The sequence below is a fragment of the Mustelus asterias genome, chromosome 3, assembly GCF_964213995.1.
Source record: "Mustelus asterias chromosome 3, sMusAst1.hap1.1, whole genome shotgun sequence".
NCBI classification, from domain to species: domain Eukaryota; kingdom Metazoa; phylum Chordata; class Chondrichthyes; order Carcharhiniformes; family Triakidae; genus Mustelus; species Mustelus asterias.
In genome coordinates this window covers 97,473,147-97,490,533 of record NC_135803.1, presented here as the reverse complement: position 1 = coordinate 97,490,533, position 17,387 = coordinate 97,473,147, and the positions used below count along the sequence as shown (strand labels likewise).

The window sequence follows — 17,387 nt, the reverse complement described above, 5'->3', positions numbered from 1 at the left end:
GTAACAGGATTATTTTGTGAATTTAGCAAGAAAAATTAGTCAACATGCAATACCAGTCTTCAGGTGTCTTCTGGTAGGCATCTGAAGTCATTAACTATGCCTGCTTTTAAAAATTCCTTTCTAAAGTAGTTCAATATCTGTTTGATCAACAAATGGTATCGATCATGCACAAGTCACAAGGAAATGAGTGCAAAATATTGAGTGGAAAACCAGCAAGGAAATTCGCATAAAAATAAACAAGTTTAACAATGATGAGACGATGAATGAAAAGTAACAAATTTCTGAGTGGAAAAACAATAATTGATTTAAAGTAACAACAGTTTAAAAGTAAGAAGAGATTAAATACAAAGGATAACAAAGAAAGTGCAAAAACAACAGGAAATGAATTTAAAAAGTAACAATGGAAATAATATGAAAGTAACAAGGGGTTATAAAGGAAGAGAGTTCTGGACTCTCAACCCTCAGAGAAAAACATTTCTCATCTCTCTCTTAAATGACTAATCTTAATTGCAAACAGTGACCCCTAGTTCTAGATTCTCCGAAAAGAGGAAACATCCACCCTGTCAATACCCCTCAGGATCTTAAAGGTTTTGATCAAATCGCCTCTTACTCTTCTGGTGTGCTGTGTATAGTTTTGGTCTCCTTACTGAACAAAGGATATATTTGCATGGGAGGGGTGGGCAATAAAGATTCATTAATAGAATCATAAAACATTTATGGCACAGAAAGAGGCCACTTGGCCCATTGTGTCTATACTGGCCAAAAAAAGAGCCCCGCAGCCTTATCCCACTTTCCAGCATTTGGTCCATAGTCCTGCAGGTGACGGCACTTGAGATGCAAATGCAGACACCATTGAAATGAGTTGAGGGTTTCTGCCTCTACCATGCTTTCAGACTGTGAGTTCCAGGCCCCACCACCCCCTGGGTGAAAAAATGTTTCCTCATCTCCCCACTAATCTTTCTACCAATCATTTTAAATCAATTCCCCCTAGTCACTCACTCCTCTGTTACGGTGAACAGACCCTTCCCATCCACTTTATCCAGGTCCCCCACAATTATGTACATCCCAATCAAATCTCCCCTCAGCCTCCTCTGTTCCAAGGAGAACAACCCCAGCCTATCCAATCTTTCCTCATAACTGCAATTTTCCAGCCCTGTTTGACTTCCCTCCCAATTCTCTGGGTTGAATCCTATTCACCACTTTCTGTCCACCTGACCAGTCCATTGATATCATCTTGCAATCTACGGCAATCCTCCTCACTATCAACTCATGGCCAATTTTTATGTCCTCTACAAACTTCCTGATTGTTCCTCATACATTTACCTCCAAATCATTAATATATACCACAAAAAGCAGGGGATCTAGTACAAAGCCCTGTGGAACCAGCCTTCCAGTCACAAAAACACCTGGCAACAATTCAACTTTGTTTCCTGTCACTGAACCAATTAGTTTGATCCCTGGATGAGAGGCTTATCCCCATGAGGAGAAATTGGGTGAAATGTGCTGGCACTCTCCAGAGTTTAAAAGAATGATCTCATTGAAACTTAGAAAATTCTTGGAGGTCTTGACAGGGTAAAATAGGGAGGATGAGCCCCATGGCTGAAGAGTCTAGAACCAGGGTTCTCAGGATAAGGGCTCGGCCATTTCACACTGAGCTGGTGGGTTGTGTGTCTTTGAAATTTTCTGTGCCTGGAGATGTGGAACATGAAGACTGAGAACAACAGATTATTGAGCACTACCGGAATCAATGGATATAGGGAAAGAGTGAGAGAGTGGCGGTGACATAAAAGATCAGCAATGAGCTTACTGAATAGTGAAAAAGGCTCAAGGGGAGATCGTACAGCTCCTATTTCTCACACTCTTATGAATGTCAAAGAAACAAGATCTTTAGCATAAATCAAACAAGGGAATTAAGATGAAGTAACGAGAGAATCAGTGTACAAATGACAAATGGATTAGCGTTTGATGTAACAAAGGAATGATTGCTGCCTATTGGGGACATCATCTGAGAACACCGTTTGCATATAGACATTGATGACCTCACCCAGTTCTTTCTCATTACCGTCTCGCTCCAGCTCTCCACTGCCTCTAAATTGTCTGACTGTCTCCTCCAGCCTCACAGACTTTCTTCTCACTGAGGTCAAGATCATCCTATTCGCTGCCTACCAGGCCTATCAGGCCCAACCTCCTCCAATGTTCCCCTCTTCCCTCTTTCTTTAGTTCCTCTTGCACTTCCACTGGTGTTCTCCCAAGCTCATCTTGCCTGCGAGACCCCACCTGAAAACTATTCCCGCTGACCACCCAACTTCTCCTCCTGGTCCCTGTGTTGGCTGAGATTGTTAATGGATCTCTTTCCTCAGGTGTTCTCCATCTAGATCTGCCATCTCCTCAAAGAAAATCTATCCTGAACCCCCACTGTCCTTGCAAACAAGCATAGAAAGAACAAGGCACAAATGTAAAAGCAAAAGACCTGCATTTATATAGTGCCTTCTGCAACCACCCTGGAAATCCCCACAAGACCATAAGATGGAGGAACAGAAGTAGGTCAATTGGCCCCTCGAGTCAGCTCCACTATTCAATTAGATCATGAGTGATCTCAAAGCACTATACAGCCAATGAACTACTGTCGAAATGTGGTCATTGTTGTCATATAGGAAACATGGAGGATAGCGAATGTGGTACCGTTATTTAAGAAGGGTAGCAGGGATAACCCGGGTAATAATAGGCCAGTGAGCTTGACATCCATGGTAGGGAAGTTGTTGGAGAGGATTCTTAGAGACAGGATGTATGCGCATTTAGAACGGAACAATCTCATTAGTGACAGACAGCATGGTTTTGTAAGAGGGAGGTCGTGCCTTACAAATTTGGTGGAGTCTTTTGAGGAAGTGACAAAAACGGTTGACAAAGGAAGGGCCGTGGATGTCGTCTATATGGATTTTAGTATAGCATTTGACAAAGTCCCTCATGGCAGGTTGGTTAAGAAGGTTAAGACTCATGGGATACAAGGAGAGGTGGCTAGATGGGTAGAAAACTGGCTTGGCCACAGGAGACAGAGGGTAGCAGTCGAAGGGTCTTTTTCCGGCTGGAGTTCTGTGACCAGTGGTGTTCCGCAGGGCTCTGTACTGGGACCTCTGCTATTTGTGATATATATAAATGATTTGGAAGAAGGTGTAACTGGTGTTATCAGCAAGTTTGCGGATGACACGAAGATGGCTGGACTTGCGGATAGCGATGAACATTGTCGGACAATACAGCAGGATATAGATAGACTGGAAAATTGGGTGGAGAAATGGCAGATGGAATTTAATCCGGATAAATGCGAAGTGATGCATTTTGGAAGAACTAATGTAGGGGGGAGTTATACAATAAATGGCAGAGCCATCAAGAGTATAGAAGCACAGAGGGACCTAGGTGTGCAAGTCCACAAATCCTTGAAGGTGGCAGCACAGGTGGAGAAGGTGGTGAAGAAGGCATTTGGTATGCTTGCCTTTATAGGACGGGGTATAGAGTATAAAAGCTGGAGTCTGATGTTGCAGCTGTATAGAACGCTGGTTAGACCACATTTGGAGTACTGCGTCCAGTTCTGGTCGCCGCACTACCAGAAGGGCGTGGAGGCTTTAGAGAGAGTGCAGAGAAGGTTTACCAGGATGTTGCCTGGTATGGAGGGTCTTAGCTTTGAGGAGAGATTGGGTAAACTGGGCTTGTTCTCCCTGGAAAGACAGAGAATGAGGGGAGACCTAATAGAGGTGTACAAAATTATGAAGGGTATAGATAGGGTGAACCGTGGGAAGCTTTTTCCCAGGTCGGAGGTGACGATCACGAGGGGTCACGGGCTCAAGGTGAGAGGGGCGAGGTATAACTCAGAGATCAGAGGGACATTTTTTACACAGAGAGTGGTGGGGGCCTGGAATGCGCTGCCAAGTAGGGTGGTGGAGGCAGACATGCTGGCATCGTTTAAGACTTACCTGGATAATCACATGAGCAGTCTGGGAATGGAGGGATACAAATGAGTGGTCTAGTTGGACCAGGGAGCGGCACAGGCTTGGAGGGCCGAAGGGCCTGTTTCCTGTGCTGTACTGTTCTTTGTATGAATAGATAATCTTTGCACAGCAAGATCCCACAAACAGCAATGTGATGATGGGTGATAATCTGGTTTTTGTAATGTTGATTCATGGATAAGAACTGGACAGAAAACTGGGGGAATTCCCATCTCATCTTCGAATTAGTGCCATGGGATCCTTCACATCTATCTGGAAGGTCAAATGGGACCTTGGTTAAACCAAGTCAGAAATGGGAGAATTTATAATGGGGAATAAAGAAATGGCTGAGGAATTAAATTCATACTTTGCTTCAGCCTTCACAAAGGAAGACATGAATAATGTACCAGAAGTGCTAACAGAAACATGTTTTAGTGAGGAGCTGAAGGAAATCAGCATTAGTAGAGAAATGGTTTTGGGGAAATTGATAGGATTGAAGATGGATAAATCTCCAGGTCGTGATAATCATCATCCCAGAGTACTTAAGGAAGTAGCTTTGGAAATAGTAGATCCATTAGTGATTATTTTCCAAAATTCTTAGAACTCTGGACTGGTTCCTACAGATTGGAGGGTAGCTAATGTAAACCCGCTATTCAAAAAGGGAGGTAGAGAGAAAACAGGGAACTATAGACCAATGAGCCTAACGTTGGTACTGGGGAAGTTGCTAGAGTCTATTATCAAGGATTTCATAACTCGGCATTTGGAAGGCAGTGGTAGAATCAGACAAAGTCAGCATGGATTTACAAAAGGGAAATCATACTTGACAAATCTATTGGAATTTTTTGAGGATGTAACTAGTAGAGTTGACCGAGGAGAACCAGTGAACATGCTTTATTTAGACTTTCAGAAGGCTTTCGACAAGGTCTCACAAGACAGACTACTATGTAAAGTTAAAGCACATGGGATTGCAGGTAATGTCTTGAGATGGATAGAAAGCTGGTTAGTAGACAGGAAGCAAAGAGTTGGCATAAATGGGTCTTTTTCTGATTGGCAGTCAGTAACTAGTGGGATTCCACAGGGATCTGTGCTCGGACCCCAACTATTCACATTCTATATTAATGATTTGGAAGAGGGAACTGAATGTATTATCTCCAAATTTGCAAATGATACAAAGTTGGGTGGGAGGGTAAGCTGCAAGGAGGATACAGAGATGCTTCAGCGTGATTTGGACATGTGTGTGGGCATCTGCATGGCAGATGTCATATAATGTGGATAAATGTTAGGTTATCCATTTTGGTAGCAATAATAGGAAGACAGATTATTACTTGAATGGGTGTAAATTGAGAGAGGTGGATACTCAACGAGACCTTGGTGTCCTCATGCATCAGTCACTGAAAGTAAGCATGCAGGTACAGCAGGCAGTAAAGAAGGCAAATGGTATGTTGGTCTTCATAGCGAGAGGATTTGAGTATAGTGATAAGGATGTTTTATTGCAATTATTAGGGCATTGGTGAGGCCATACCTGGAGTATTGTGTGCAGTTTTAGTGTTCTTATCTGAGGAAGGATGTCCTTGCTATAGAGGGTGTACAGCGAAGGTTTACCAGGCTGATTCCTGGGTTGGCAGGTCTGTCATATGAGGAGAGATTAAATTGGTTAGCATTATATTCACTTGAGTTTAGAAGAGTGAGAGGGGATCTCGTAGAAAGTTATAAAATTCTAACAAGGTTAGACAGGGTAGATTCAGAAAGAATTTTCCCAATGGTGGGGGAATCCAGAACTAGGGATCATAGTTTGAGGATAAGGGGAACCTTTTAGAACTGAGGTGAGGAGAAATTTCTTCACCCAGAGGATGGTGAATGTGTGGAATTTACTACCATAGAATATAGTTGAGGCCAAAACATTGTCTGATTTCAAGAAGAAATTGGATATAGCTCTTGGGGCTAAAGGGGTCCAGGGATATAGAGCCAATGAACTACTGGAAGAAGGGGGGGATCAGGATATTGAATTCATTGATCAGCCATGATCAAAATGAATGGCGGAGCAGGCTGGAAGGCCGAATGGCCTACTCCTGCTTCTAGTTTCTATGTTTCTAACATCTCATCCAAACCATGGGCTCCTCAGGCAGCCCAGCCCCTCAGGCAACTCAGCACCTCAGGCAGAGCAGTACTACCTCACTGCCATACTGGAGTTGGATCCCCAACATTCTGACTCAGAAATCAAAATGTTACTAACTAAGCCACAACTGATAAAGAGGATGAATTTAAGTTTAACAACAGAATGAATCTAAAAGCAACAAGGGAATTAGTATTAATTTAACGAGGGAATGCATGTAAAAGGAAAATGGAAATAAATCTGAATGATTGAATACAAAATAAGTAAAGGTATTAAAATAAATCAACAAGTGAATGAACATGAAGGTAAAAAGGGAATGAGCTTAAAAGTAACAAGGAAATAAATAGGCATGAAATGTGCAAAAGAACCAATGAAAAGTAACGAAGGAATAATCAAGCAACCTCCCTCCCAGACCACAAAACATTTGAAGCAATGTGGGAGATCCAACAACTCATGGACACCAATGACATGCACAATTTCTTTAATGCTGTCAAGGTAATCTTTGGCCCAAGCCCTCAAGGTCCCATCCCACTGAGATTCAAGCATGGAGGGAGCTCATCATGAACAGGGCGGCAATCAGTACTCACTAGGAAGAACATTTTGAAGAACTCCCCAGCCTACACTCTGTCTCGACCTGAACATCCTCAACTCCATTCCAGCCCAGTCTCAATGCCAACTTGGTCCGGAGCAAAGTTAAAAATATAATTTGCAATTGAGATACAACAAGGCCCCAGAGCAGATGGAAATTTTTGCTGAAATTCTGAAACGCATGGAGATACACTCCTGGCACAGCTGCACAACCTTATCTCCCTCACCTGGGAAGAAGAGCACATGTCAAGGCATTACAGGGACACTGCCATTCTGACAGTATTCAAGGAGAGACACAAGTCTGATTGCAGTAACTATAGAGGAGTCTCTCTGCTGTCTGTCATTGGCAAGATTATTGCAAGGATCCTCCCCAAAATGCCTCCTCCCAGTGGCCAAGAAATTCCTTCCTGTATCATGATACAATTTTTACCCCTCGAGAGGCACCACAGACATGATTTTCACAGCATGACAAATTCAAGGAAAGTGCAAGGAACAGCATCAGTTGCTGTATGCAGTCTTTTTTGATTTCACAAAAGTCTTTGGGCGGGATTCTCCAGCCACGCTTGCCTGAAAACTGGAGATTCTCTCCTGACTTCAATGGACTTTTCCACGGTCCGCCCCCGCCCACTAGAATTCCAGTGGCAGGCGGGATGGGAGAATTCTGGCATTTGACTCTGTCAACTGTGAAATCTTATGGAGTATCCTCGTCAAATCTGGTTGCCCTCAAAAATTTGTCACCATCCTCTGCCGACTCCATGGTGACATGCAAGCCCTGATCCTCACCAATGATGACACCATGAACCCTATCTCGGTGCAAACTGGGGTCAAATAAAGCTGTGACATTGCACCAACTCTTTTCATCATTTTCTTTGCTGCAATACTGCACCTCAAAGGGCCAATGGGCCCAACATCGGGGCTTGAATCACTCAAAACCAGCTCTGCTCATATGCCTGACACCAATCTCCCAAAGTAATTGCTCGACTTGGAACTTGGTCATGGCAGGAGATTCCCAGGAGGACAGAGTCAAATGCCAGAATTCTCCGATCCCGCCTGCCACTGGAATTCTAGTGGGCGGGGGCGGACCATGGAAAAGTCCATTGAAGTCAGGAGAGAATCTCCAGTTTTCAGGCAAGCGTGGCTGGAGAATCCCGGGATGGCTTCAAAGTATTCCTGAAAAGATCAAACATCCCCACCAGCTCATGGGAGTCCTTGGCTTGTGACCAACTAAAATGGAGAAGATCCATTCAGAAAGGCACCAATCACATCGAGAAACTTTGTCAGGAACATGCAGAGGCAAATTTTTTTTAGATTAATGTTAAAGGATATGGGTGTCGCTGGCTAGGCCAGCATTTATTGCCCATCCCTAACTGTCCTTGAGAAGATGGTGGTGAGCTGTCTTCTTGAACCGTCTCAGTCCATGTGGTGTAGGTACATCCACAGTGCTGTTAAGGAGGGAGTTTCCGGAAGTCGAGGCATTGGAGGGAGAGCACAAACGCCCAAACAATCCACCTACCCAATCCTTCAAACACCACCAGCTCCACATGTAGCAGAGTTTGTAGGTCGCACATTGGGCTAATTAGCCAACTCAGAACCAGTGTGGAACAAGTCATCCTCGATCCCAATGGACTGCCAATCTTTTTGACAAATCAAATGAACTAAATTAAATAAACTGAGGTACAAAGTAAAAGGGACAGCCCCTTAAAGGGGAGGGGGGTGGTGGAACCACCCGAAACAAAAAACAAAGCGTAGAGGAAACTTACTAAAATCAAACCAAAATGTGATTAAAGGGGTCAATAATATACTCCAGCCCTTGAAGGGCCCAACAGGCACGGAAGGCCTCAATGGTGCCCATGGACACTGCATACAACCTCTCCATGGACACTGCATGCACCCTCTCCAGGGACACCCGGCCGCGAACGTAGCTGGGGTATAGGGTAGACAGTTGGGTCGGATGACTCCTTCGACTGCCTGCTGCGTGGACTTATTTATGGTGAGTTTTGCCAGGCCCAGGTGCAGATTTACGAGGAGGTCCTCCCGCCCCACTCCCTCCTCCCCCCCCACTCCCTCCTCCCCCCCCACTCCCTCCTCCCCCAACTCTCCCTCCCCCCTCCCCCAACTCTCCCTCCCCCCTCCCCCAGGTACCCATAGATCAGAAATGTGGAACTGAAGTGGAAAAAAACTGAAAGATTTTTCAGATAATGAAAAAGGGAGTGCAACCTAAGACAATTAACATAGACATGATCCACGGACTCCACAAGACCGCAAAAAGGGCAGGTCTTGGGAGCCCATGAACCAGTGTACCCAAGGGACTGCCTGAGGGGTAGATTGGAAGTAAATAACTATTCAATCAACTATCTATTGATTGGAACCTATGAAGATTTCAATGATGGAGATTACAAGGTGGAACACTGCCCATCTCACACAACAATTACACTCATGAATCACTTAATTGGTGATTTGAAGGAACGGAATTTGGGTATCTAATTAACTAAATTAGTCTGAGGCCAGTAACTAATCAAATTCTTACCACAAAAATTAGTAATTTTTCTCAAGACTTCAGGAAGCACCCCACAAGAGGCTTTTTGCAATAGTTTTAACCCCCAGAAGACAGGAAAAAACCCACACTTACGTGTGTTAAGTCTGCATAGAATGAAGGCTGGCATGAGATACAGTATTTCTAAACAATGAGAACCGATGAGACAGAGGGAGGAGATTCCAAACTTGAAAAGAAATAACATCCAGTACCTGGGATGTTATGAGGAAAGGTTGGACAGGCTGGGCCTGTACGCATTCCAGTTGAGATGATTGAGAGGTGATCTCATTGAAATACAGAAGATCCTGAGGGGGCTTAGAATAGATGCTGAAAGGATCTTTCCCTATGTGGGAGATACTGGGAACTAGGGGGTGACAGTTTAAAAACAAGGAGTCTCCCATTTAAGACAGGGATGAGCAGATTCTTTTCCTCTCTGAGGATGGTGACTCTTTGGACCTCTCTTCCCCCAGAGAGCAGTGGAGGCAGGGTCATTGAATATGTTTAAGGCAGAGGTAGATTGATTCTTGACTGACAAGAGAATCAAAAGTTAGCAGGGGGAGGTGGAATGTAGAGCTGAAGCCACAACCAGATCAACCATGATCTTATTCAATGGCAGGGCAGGCTTGAGGGGCTGAATGGCCTACTCCTGTTCTTAATTAGTATGATTAATGTGAAGTACCTATCTGTGAGACATAGTAAGGAAATATACCAATCAGCAGGGTGAAAGAGAGGCTACTCTGAGGAAAGGGAGGGCGATAAAGTTTAGTGGGTAGGGGGCAAGGAGGATATTGCAGGGGAAAGCAGGCGGTCCACTGCTCAGGGGCAAGGAATGTGGGTAGGTGGGGTTAGGGCAACCAATTGAGATTGGGTGGGAACACAGACCATTAGGAAAGGGACTGGCAAGCAGACTGGGGAAAGGGGTGGGAGGGTAGGGGCTAGTAGGTATAGATGGGGGAAAGAGACAAGCAAGTATAATATGTGGATGGGATGATGGGTAAAGGAACAAGAAGATAAAGCAGGAGGTAAGAAACTGGTCATGGAGGAGAGGCATCTCAGAAAGGGGGGAATCTGAGGGGTTACCAGAGATACATCATGAGGGAGGAGAAACTATGGGTTTGTGGGAAGCTACACAGGGTTGGGGGAAGGGCTACAGGGTTTTGGGAAGGGGAGGGGCTACAGGAGTTTGGGGAGAGGAGGGGCTGCAGGGTTTGGGGGAGGGGCTACAGCATTTGGGGGACGACAGCATTTGGGGGGGGCTACAGGGTCTGAGGAGGGCAATTGGGTTTGGGGCGGGGTTACAGGGTTTTAGGATGGGAGGGCTACAGGGTTTGGAGAGGGGGAGGTGCTACAGGGTTTGAGGATGGGTGGTGCTACAGGGTTTGGAGAGGGGGAGGTGCTACAGAGTTTGGGGGGAGAGGCTACATGGTTTGAGGGAGGGGCTACAGGGTTGGGGGGGCTACGTGATTTGAGGGGGGGGGCTTCAGGGTTTTGGGGAGGAGCTACGGGGTGGGGCTACAGGGTTTTGGGGAGAGAGAGCGGTTATAGGGTTTGCGGTGTCAAGAAGCCATGTCAGGCCAGAGGGGCATGAGAGAGAGCCCTTCATCCTGTGTATACACTGGTTTGGTTCATTAATGATATCACAGTCAATCTCAGTTCCGTCATTGGGTTTCTAATAAATTGGACTGTGGGCTGAGTTGCCCCACTGTAATCAGGGAGCGATAGTGTCCCCGCAGGGGGTTAACAGCCTCACTGTAACCAGGTACGGTGTCCCCCTCCCTCGAGGGGTTAACAGCCCCATTCCAGCCCACATGGAAAATCCCTGGCTCAGGGGACAGGGCTGGGTTTTGATATCGGTTGTCAGTCGCGCACCCCCGTGACCGAATAGCCTGACTAGTCCACTTTAAATGGAGAGTGAACAGGCTCAGAGAGTAGACCGCGGCCCAGCGAGAACCGGGAGGGGAGTGGAATATGAGGCTTGGTGCAATAAATGAGTGGATGTGGGTGCAGCCGCTGGAGTTCAGGTCACATTGTTATATAAAGGTACACTGGCCGTGTAATTCACAGGGTGTCCTATAGGATATCAGATTCCAGCCCCCTTTCTAACAGGGGTGGGAGGAGCGCTTGACGAGCTGCTTCTGCCTGCAGTAAAGAAACACTCTGGATTCAGACATCTTTTTTTAACCAAACTCCCTCTCCCTCCAATGCAGCTCGGTTTCTCCCAGCAGATTGACTCGCTGTCTGAGGGCTCGGCCATCCAGTGGGGAGTGGAGCAGGATGTGGGCTTGCAGGGGAGCGGGACAGACAGCGAGACAGTGAGGAGCTGCTCCCTCTCTCCACCACACCAGAGAAGCTGACTGCATTTCTGCCAAGGTTGGACTCGAAGGCTGGATCTGCGAATACAAGACAAACCAGGCAGCACTAAGCCTCCCCAGAAACTGAATGTGCATGAGATGGTGAAGTCAGGAAGGGAAGATCATTAAATTGTGTGTGTGTCTCTTGTTCTCTCTCCCTCACCCCCAGGCGGGTAAGAGAGGGGGGGGGAAGAAGAAGGTTTTTTTTCCCCCTTGATCAATTTCAAAGCGTTGAAACTGACACGGAGTGTGGCAGAGAGACAGCGCCCGGATCTCCCTCCCTCCCTCTCTCTCACACCCACACACAACACAAACCGCTCCAGCTAGAACCGAGCGAGCAGGGGTATCAGCTCCGGGGAAGGACAGCAGAACCGGGACTTGTCTCTGCAACTGGAGCCAGCGGCCAGGATGTCATCACAAGGAAAATTCAAAAAAGACAAAGAGATAACCACAGAATATGAGACCCAAGTGAAAGGTCAGTTCCCGAGTGTATTCGCTCTCTCTCTCTCTCATTAAACTGGACCCCGGGAATGGCTGCTTTTCCCCATCCCCCGGGTTAACGGGGGCAGTGAGAGTTGTTGGGATGTTGCTGGGGTGTGGGGGAATTGGGATGAGGGGAGGGGAATAATGTGTTTGAGGCTGCATTGCAGTGCATAGGGAGAGCAGGGGATTGCTGAGAGCGGTGGCGAGCCCACTTCAGCTCAATGTGCTGACCACCACACCGTCTCCCCTGCTCAGTCAGAGCGTTTTAATGGATGCTCCCCACACCCCTCCCCCCCCCCCCCACCACCACGATCCCCCCCCACCACCATGACCCCCCTCACCACCACGACCCCCCCCCGCCATGACCCCCCTCACCACCACGACCCCCCCCCCGCCATGACCCCCCTGCCACGCGCCCTCCCCCGCCACGACCCCCTCACCCCCACCAGCATGACCCCCCCACCACCACGACCCCCCTGCCATGACCCCCCCCCCCGGCCACGACCCCCCCCGCCCCCCCGCCACGGCCCCCCTGCCACCCCCCCGCCACGGCCCGACCGCCACGAACCCCTGCCGCCCCCGCCACGATCCCCCCCCCGGGCCCCCTGACACGACCCCCCCCCGGCCCCCTGCCACGACCCCCCCCCCCCCAGGGCCCCAGCCACGACCCCCCGGGCCCCCCGCCACGACACCCCACACCCCCCCGGGCCCCCCGCCACGACCCTCCCGGCCCCCCCGCCATGCCCCCCCCCCCCCTCCTCTGCCACGCCCCCCCGGCCCCCCCAGCCACGCCCCCCTGGCCCCCTGCCACGCCCCCCCGGCCCCTGCCACGCCCCCCCCGGCCCCCTGCCACGCCCCCCCCGGCCCCCTGCCACGCCCCCCCCGGCCCCCTGCCACGCCCCCCCCGGCCCCCTGCCACGCCCCCCCCGGCCCCCTGCCACGCCCCCCCCGGCCCCCTGCCACGCCCCCCCCGGCCCCCTGCCACGCCCCCCCCGGCCCCCTGCCACGCCCCCCCCGGCCCCCTGCCACGCCCCCCCCGGCCCCCTGCCACGCCCCCCCGGCCCCCTGCCACGCCCCCCCCCGGCCCCCTGCCACGCCCCCCCCGGCCCCCTGCCACGCCCCCCCCCGGCCCCCTGCCACGCCCCCCCGGCCCCCTGCCACGCCCCCCCCCGCCCCCTGCCACGCCCCCCCCGGCCCCCTGCCACGCCCCCCCCCGGCCTCCTGCCACGCCCCCCCCGGCCCCCTGCCACGCCCCCCCCGGCCCCCTGCCACGCCCCCCCCCCCCCCGGCCCCCTGCCACGCCCCCCCCCGGCCCCCTGCCACGCCCCCCCCCGGCCCCCTGCCACGCCCCCCCCGGCCCCCTGCCACGCCCCCCCGGCCCCCCACCACGACCCCCCCCCCCCCCCCGCCCCCCGCCACGACCCCCCCCCCGGCCCCCCGCCACGCCCCCCCCCCCGGCCCCCCGCCACGACCCCCCCCCCCCGCCGGCCCCCGCCACGACCCCCGGCCCCCCGCCACGACCCCCCCACCTCCCGGCCCCCCGCCACGACCCCCCCCTCGGCCCCCCGCCACGACCCCCCCCTCGGCCCCCCGCCACGACCCCCCCCCGGCCCCCCGCCACGACCCCCCCGGCCCCCCGCCACGACCCCCCCGGCCCCCCGCCACGACCCCCCCCGGCCCCCGCCACGACCCCCCCCGGCCCCCCCGCCACGACACCCCCCGGCCCCCCGCCACGACCCCCCCGGCCCCCCGCCACGACCCCCCCGGCCCCCCGCCACGACCCCCCCCCCGGCCCCCCGCCACGACCCCCCCTGGAACCCCGCCACGACCCCCCTCGGCCCCCCGCCATGACCCCCCCGCGCCCAGCCACAACACCCTCCACCACGACCGCCACCGCACCCCCCCCGGCCCCCAACACCACCCCCCACCCGACTGTCCCTCCCGCCCCCCCCCGACTGCCCTCCCCCTCCCCCCCGACTGCCCTCCCCCTCCCCCCCCGACTGCCCTCCCCCTCCCCCCCCGACTGCCCTCCCCCTCCCCCCCCGACTGCCCTCCCCCTCCCCCCCCGACTGCCCTCCCCCTCCCCCCCGACTGCCCTCCCCCTCCCCCCCCGACTGCCCTCCCCCTCCCCCCCCGACTGCCCTCCCCCTCCCCCCCCGACTGCCCTCCCCCTCCCCCCCCGACTGCCCTCCCCCTCCCCCCGACTGCCCTCCCCCTCCCCCCCCGACTGCCCTCCCCCTCCCCCCCCGACTGCCCTCCCCCTCCCCCCCCGACTGCCCTCCCCCTCCCCCCCCGACTGCCCTCCCCCTCCCCCCCGACTGCCCTCCCCCACCCCCCCCCTGCCCCCTCCCCCCCCGACTGCCCTCCCCCTCCCCCCCCGACTGCCCTCCCCCTCCCCCCCCGACTGCCCTCCCCCTCCCCCCCCGACTGCCCTCCCCCTCCCCCCCGACTGCCCTCCCCCTCCCCCCCGACTGCCCTCCCCCTCCCCCCCCGACTGCCCTCCCCCTCCCCCCCCGACTGCCCTCCCCCTCCCCCCCCGACTGCCCTCCCCCTCCCCCCCGACTGCCCTCCCCCTCCCCCCCCGACTGCCCTCCCCCTCCCCCCCCCGACTGCCCTCCCCCTCCCCCCCCGACTGCCCTCCCCCTCCCCCCCCGACTGCCCTCCCCCTCCCCCCCCGACTGCCCTCCCCCTCCCCCCCCGACTGCCCTCCCCCTCCCCCCCCGACTGCCCTCCCCCTCCCCCCCCGACTGCCCTCCCCCTCCCCCCCCGACTGCCCTCCCCCTCCCCCCCGACTGCCCTCCCCCTCCCCCCCCGACTGCCCTCCCCCTCCCCCCCCGACTGCCCTCCCCCTCCCCCCCCGACTGCCCTCCCCCTCCCCCCCGACTGCCCTCCCCCTCCCCCCCCGACTGCCCTCCCCCTCCCCCCCCCGACTGCCCTCCCCCTCCCCCCCCGACTGCCCTCCCCCTCCCCCCCCGACTGCCCTCCCCCTCCCCCCCCGACTGCCCTCCCCCTCCCCCCCGACTGCCCTCCCCCTCCCCCCCCGACTGCCCTCCCCCTCCCCCCCCGACTGCCCTCCCCCCCCCCGACTGCCCTCCCTCCCCCCTCCCCCCCCGACTGCCCTCCCCCTCCCCCCCCGACTGCCCTCCCCCTCCCCCCCCGACTGCCCTCCCCCTCCCCCCCGACTGCCCTCCCCCTCCCCCCCCGACTGCCCTCCCCCTCCCCCCCGACTGCCCTCCCCCTCCCCCCCCGACTGCCCTCCCCCTCCCCCCCCGACTGCCCTCCCCCTCCCCCCCGACTGCCCTCCCCCTCCCCCCCGACTGCCCTCCCCCTCCCCCCCCGACTGCCCTCCCCCTCCCCCCCCGACTGCCCTCCCCCTCCCCCCCGACTGCCCTCCCCCTCCCCCCCGACTGCCCTCCCCCTCCCCCCCGACTGCCCTCCCCCTCCCCCCCCGACTGCCCTCCCCCTCCCCCCCGACTGCCCTCCCCCTCCCCCCCCGACTGCCCTCCCCCCTCCCCCCCCGACTGCCCTCCCCCTCCCCCCCCGACTGCCCTCCCCCTCCCCCCCGACTGCCCTCCCCCTCCCCCCCGACTGCCCTCCCCCTCCCCCCCGACTGCCCTCCCCCTCCCCCCCCGACTGCCCTCCCCCTCCCCCCCCGACTGCCCTCCCCCTCCCCCCCGACTGCCCTCCCCCTCCCCCCCCCGACTGCCCTCCCCCTCCCCCCCCGACTGCCCTCCCCCTCCCCCCCCGACTGCCCTCCCCCTCCCCCCCCGACTGCCCTCCCCCTCCCCCCCCGACTGCCCTCCCCCTCCCCCCCCGACTGCCCTCCCCCTCCCCCCCCGACTGCCCTCCCCCTCCCCCCCCGACTGCCCTCCCCCTCCCCCCCGACTGCCCTCCCCCGGATGCCTCCCCTCCCCCCGACTGCCCTCCCCCTCCCCCCCGACTGCCCTCCCCCTCCCCCCCCGACTGCCCTCCCCCTCCCCCCCCGACTGCCCTCCCCCTCCCCCCCGACTGCCCTCCCCCTCCCCCCCCGACTGCCCTCCCCCTCCCCCCCCGACTGCCCTCCCCCTCCCCCCCCCGACTGCCCTCCCCCTCCCCCCCCGACTGCCCTCCCCCTCCCCCCCCGACTGCCCTCCCCCTCCCCCCCCGACTGCCCTCCCCCTCCCCCCCCGACTGCCCTCCCCCTCCCCCCCGACTGCCCTCCCCCTCCCCCCCGACTGCCCTCCCCCGCTTCCCCCCCCGACTGCCCTCCCCCTCCCCCCCGACTGCCCTCCCCCTCCCCCCCCGACTGCCCTCCCCCTCCCCCCCGACTGCCCTCCCCCTCCCCCCCGACTGCCCTCCCCCTCCCCCCCGACTGCCCTCCCCCTCCCCCCCCGACTGCCCTCCCCCCATGCCTCCCCCCCCGACTGCCCTCCCCCTCCCCCCCGACTGCCCTCCCCCTCCCCCCCCGACTGCCCTCCCCCTCCCCCCCCGACTGCCCTCCCCCTCCCCCCCGACTGCCCTCCCCCTCCCCCCCCCGACTGCCCTCCCCCTCCCCCCCCGACTGCCCTCCCCCTCCCCCCCCGACTGCCCTCCCCCTCCCCCCCCGACTGCCCTCCCCCTCCCCCCCCGACTGCCCTCCCCCTCCCCCCCGACTGCCCTCCCCCTCCCCCCCCGACTGCCCTCCCCCTCCCCCCCGACTGCCCTCCCCCTCCCCCCCGACTGCCCTCCCCCTCCCCCCCGACTGCCCTCCCCCTCCCCCCCCGACTGCCCTCCCCCTCCCCCCCGACTGCCCTCCCCCTCCCCCCCCGACTGCCCTCCCCCTCCCCCCCGACTGCCCTCCCCCTCCCCCCCCGACTGCCCTCCCCCTCCCCCCCCGACTGCCCTCCCCTCCCCCCCCGACTGCCCTCCCCCTCCCCCCCCGACTGCCCTCCCCCTCCCCCCCGACTGCCCTCCCCCTCCCCCCCCGACTGCCCTCCCCCTCCCCCCCCGACTGCCCTCCCCCTCCCCCCCCGACTGCCCTCCCCCTCCCCCCCCGACTGCCCTCCCCCTCCCCCCCCGACTGCCCTCCCCCCTCCCCCCCCGACTGCCCTCCCCCTCCCCCCCCGACTGCCCTCCCCCTCCCCCCCCGACTGCCCTCCCCCTCCCCCCCGACTGCCCTCCCCCTCCCCCCCGACTGCCCTCCCCCTCCCCCCCCGACTGCCCCCCCTCCCCCCCGACTGCCCTCCCCCTCCCCCCGACTGCCCTCCCCCTCCCCCCCCGACTGCCCTCCCCCCCGACTGCCCTCCCCTCCCCCCCGACTGCCCTCCCCCTCCCCCCCCCGACTGCCCTCCCCCCCGACTGCCCTCCCCCTCCCCCCCGACTGC

At 57.2% G+C, this 17,387-nt stretch overlaps 1 protein-coding gene across 1 annotated transcript in view; it reads left to right on the top strand.

The window, feature by feature from the left end:
• The first annotated feature begins 11,343 nt into the window (after positions 1-11,343).
• Positions 11,344-17,387, top strand: part of srgap3 (SLIT-ROBO Rho GTPase activating protein 3) — a 278,977-nt gene continuing 272,933 nt past the window's right edge. Inside the window, exon 1 of the mRNA XM_078209393.1 lies at positions 11,344-12,037. Within this exon, the coding sequence (XP_078065519.1) occupies positions 11,971-12,037 (67 nt within the window). The 5' untranslated portion in view covers positions 11,344-11,970. The remainder of the gene's footprint in view (positions 12,038-17,387) is intronic.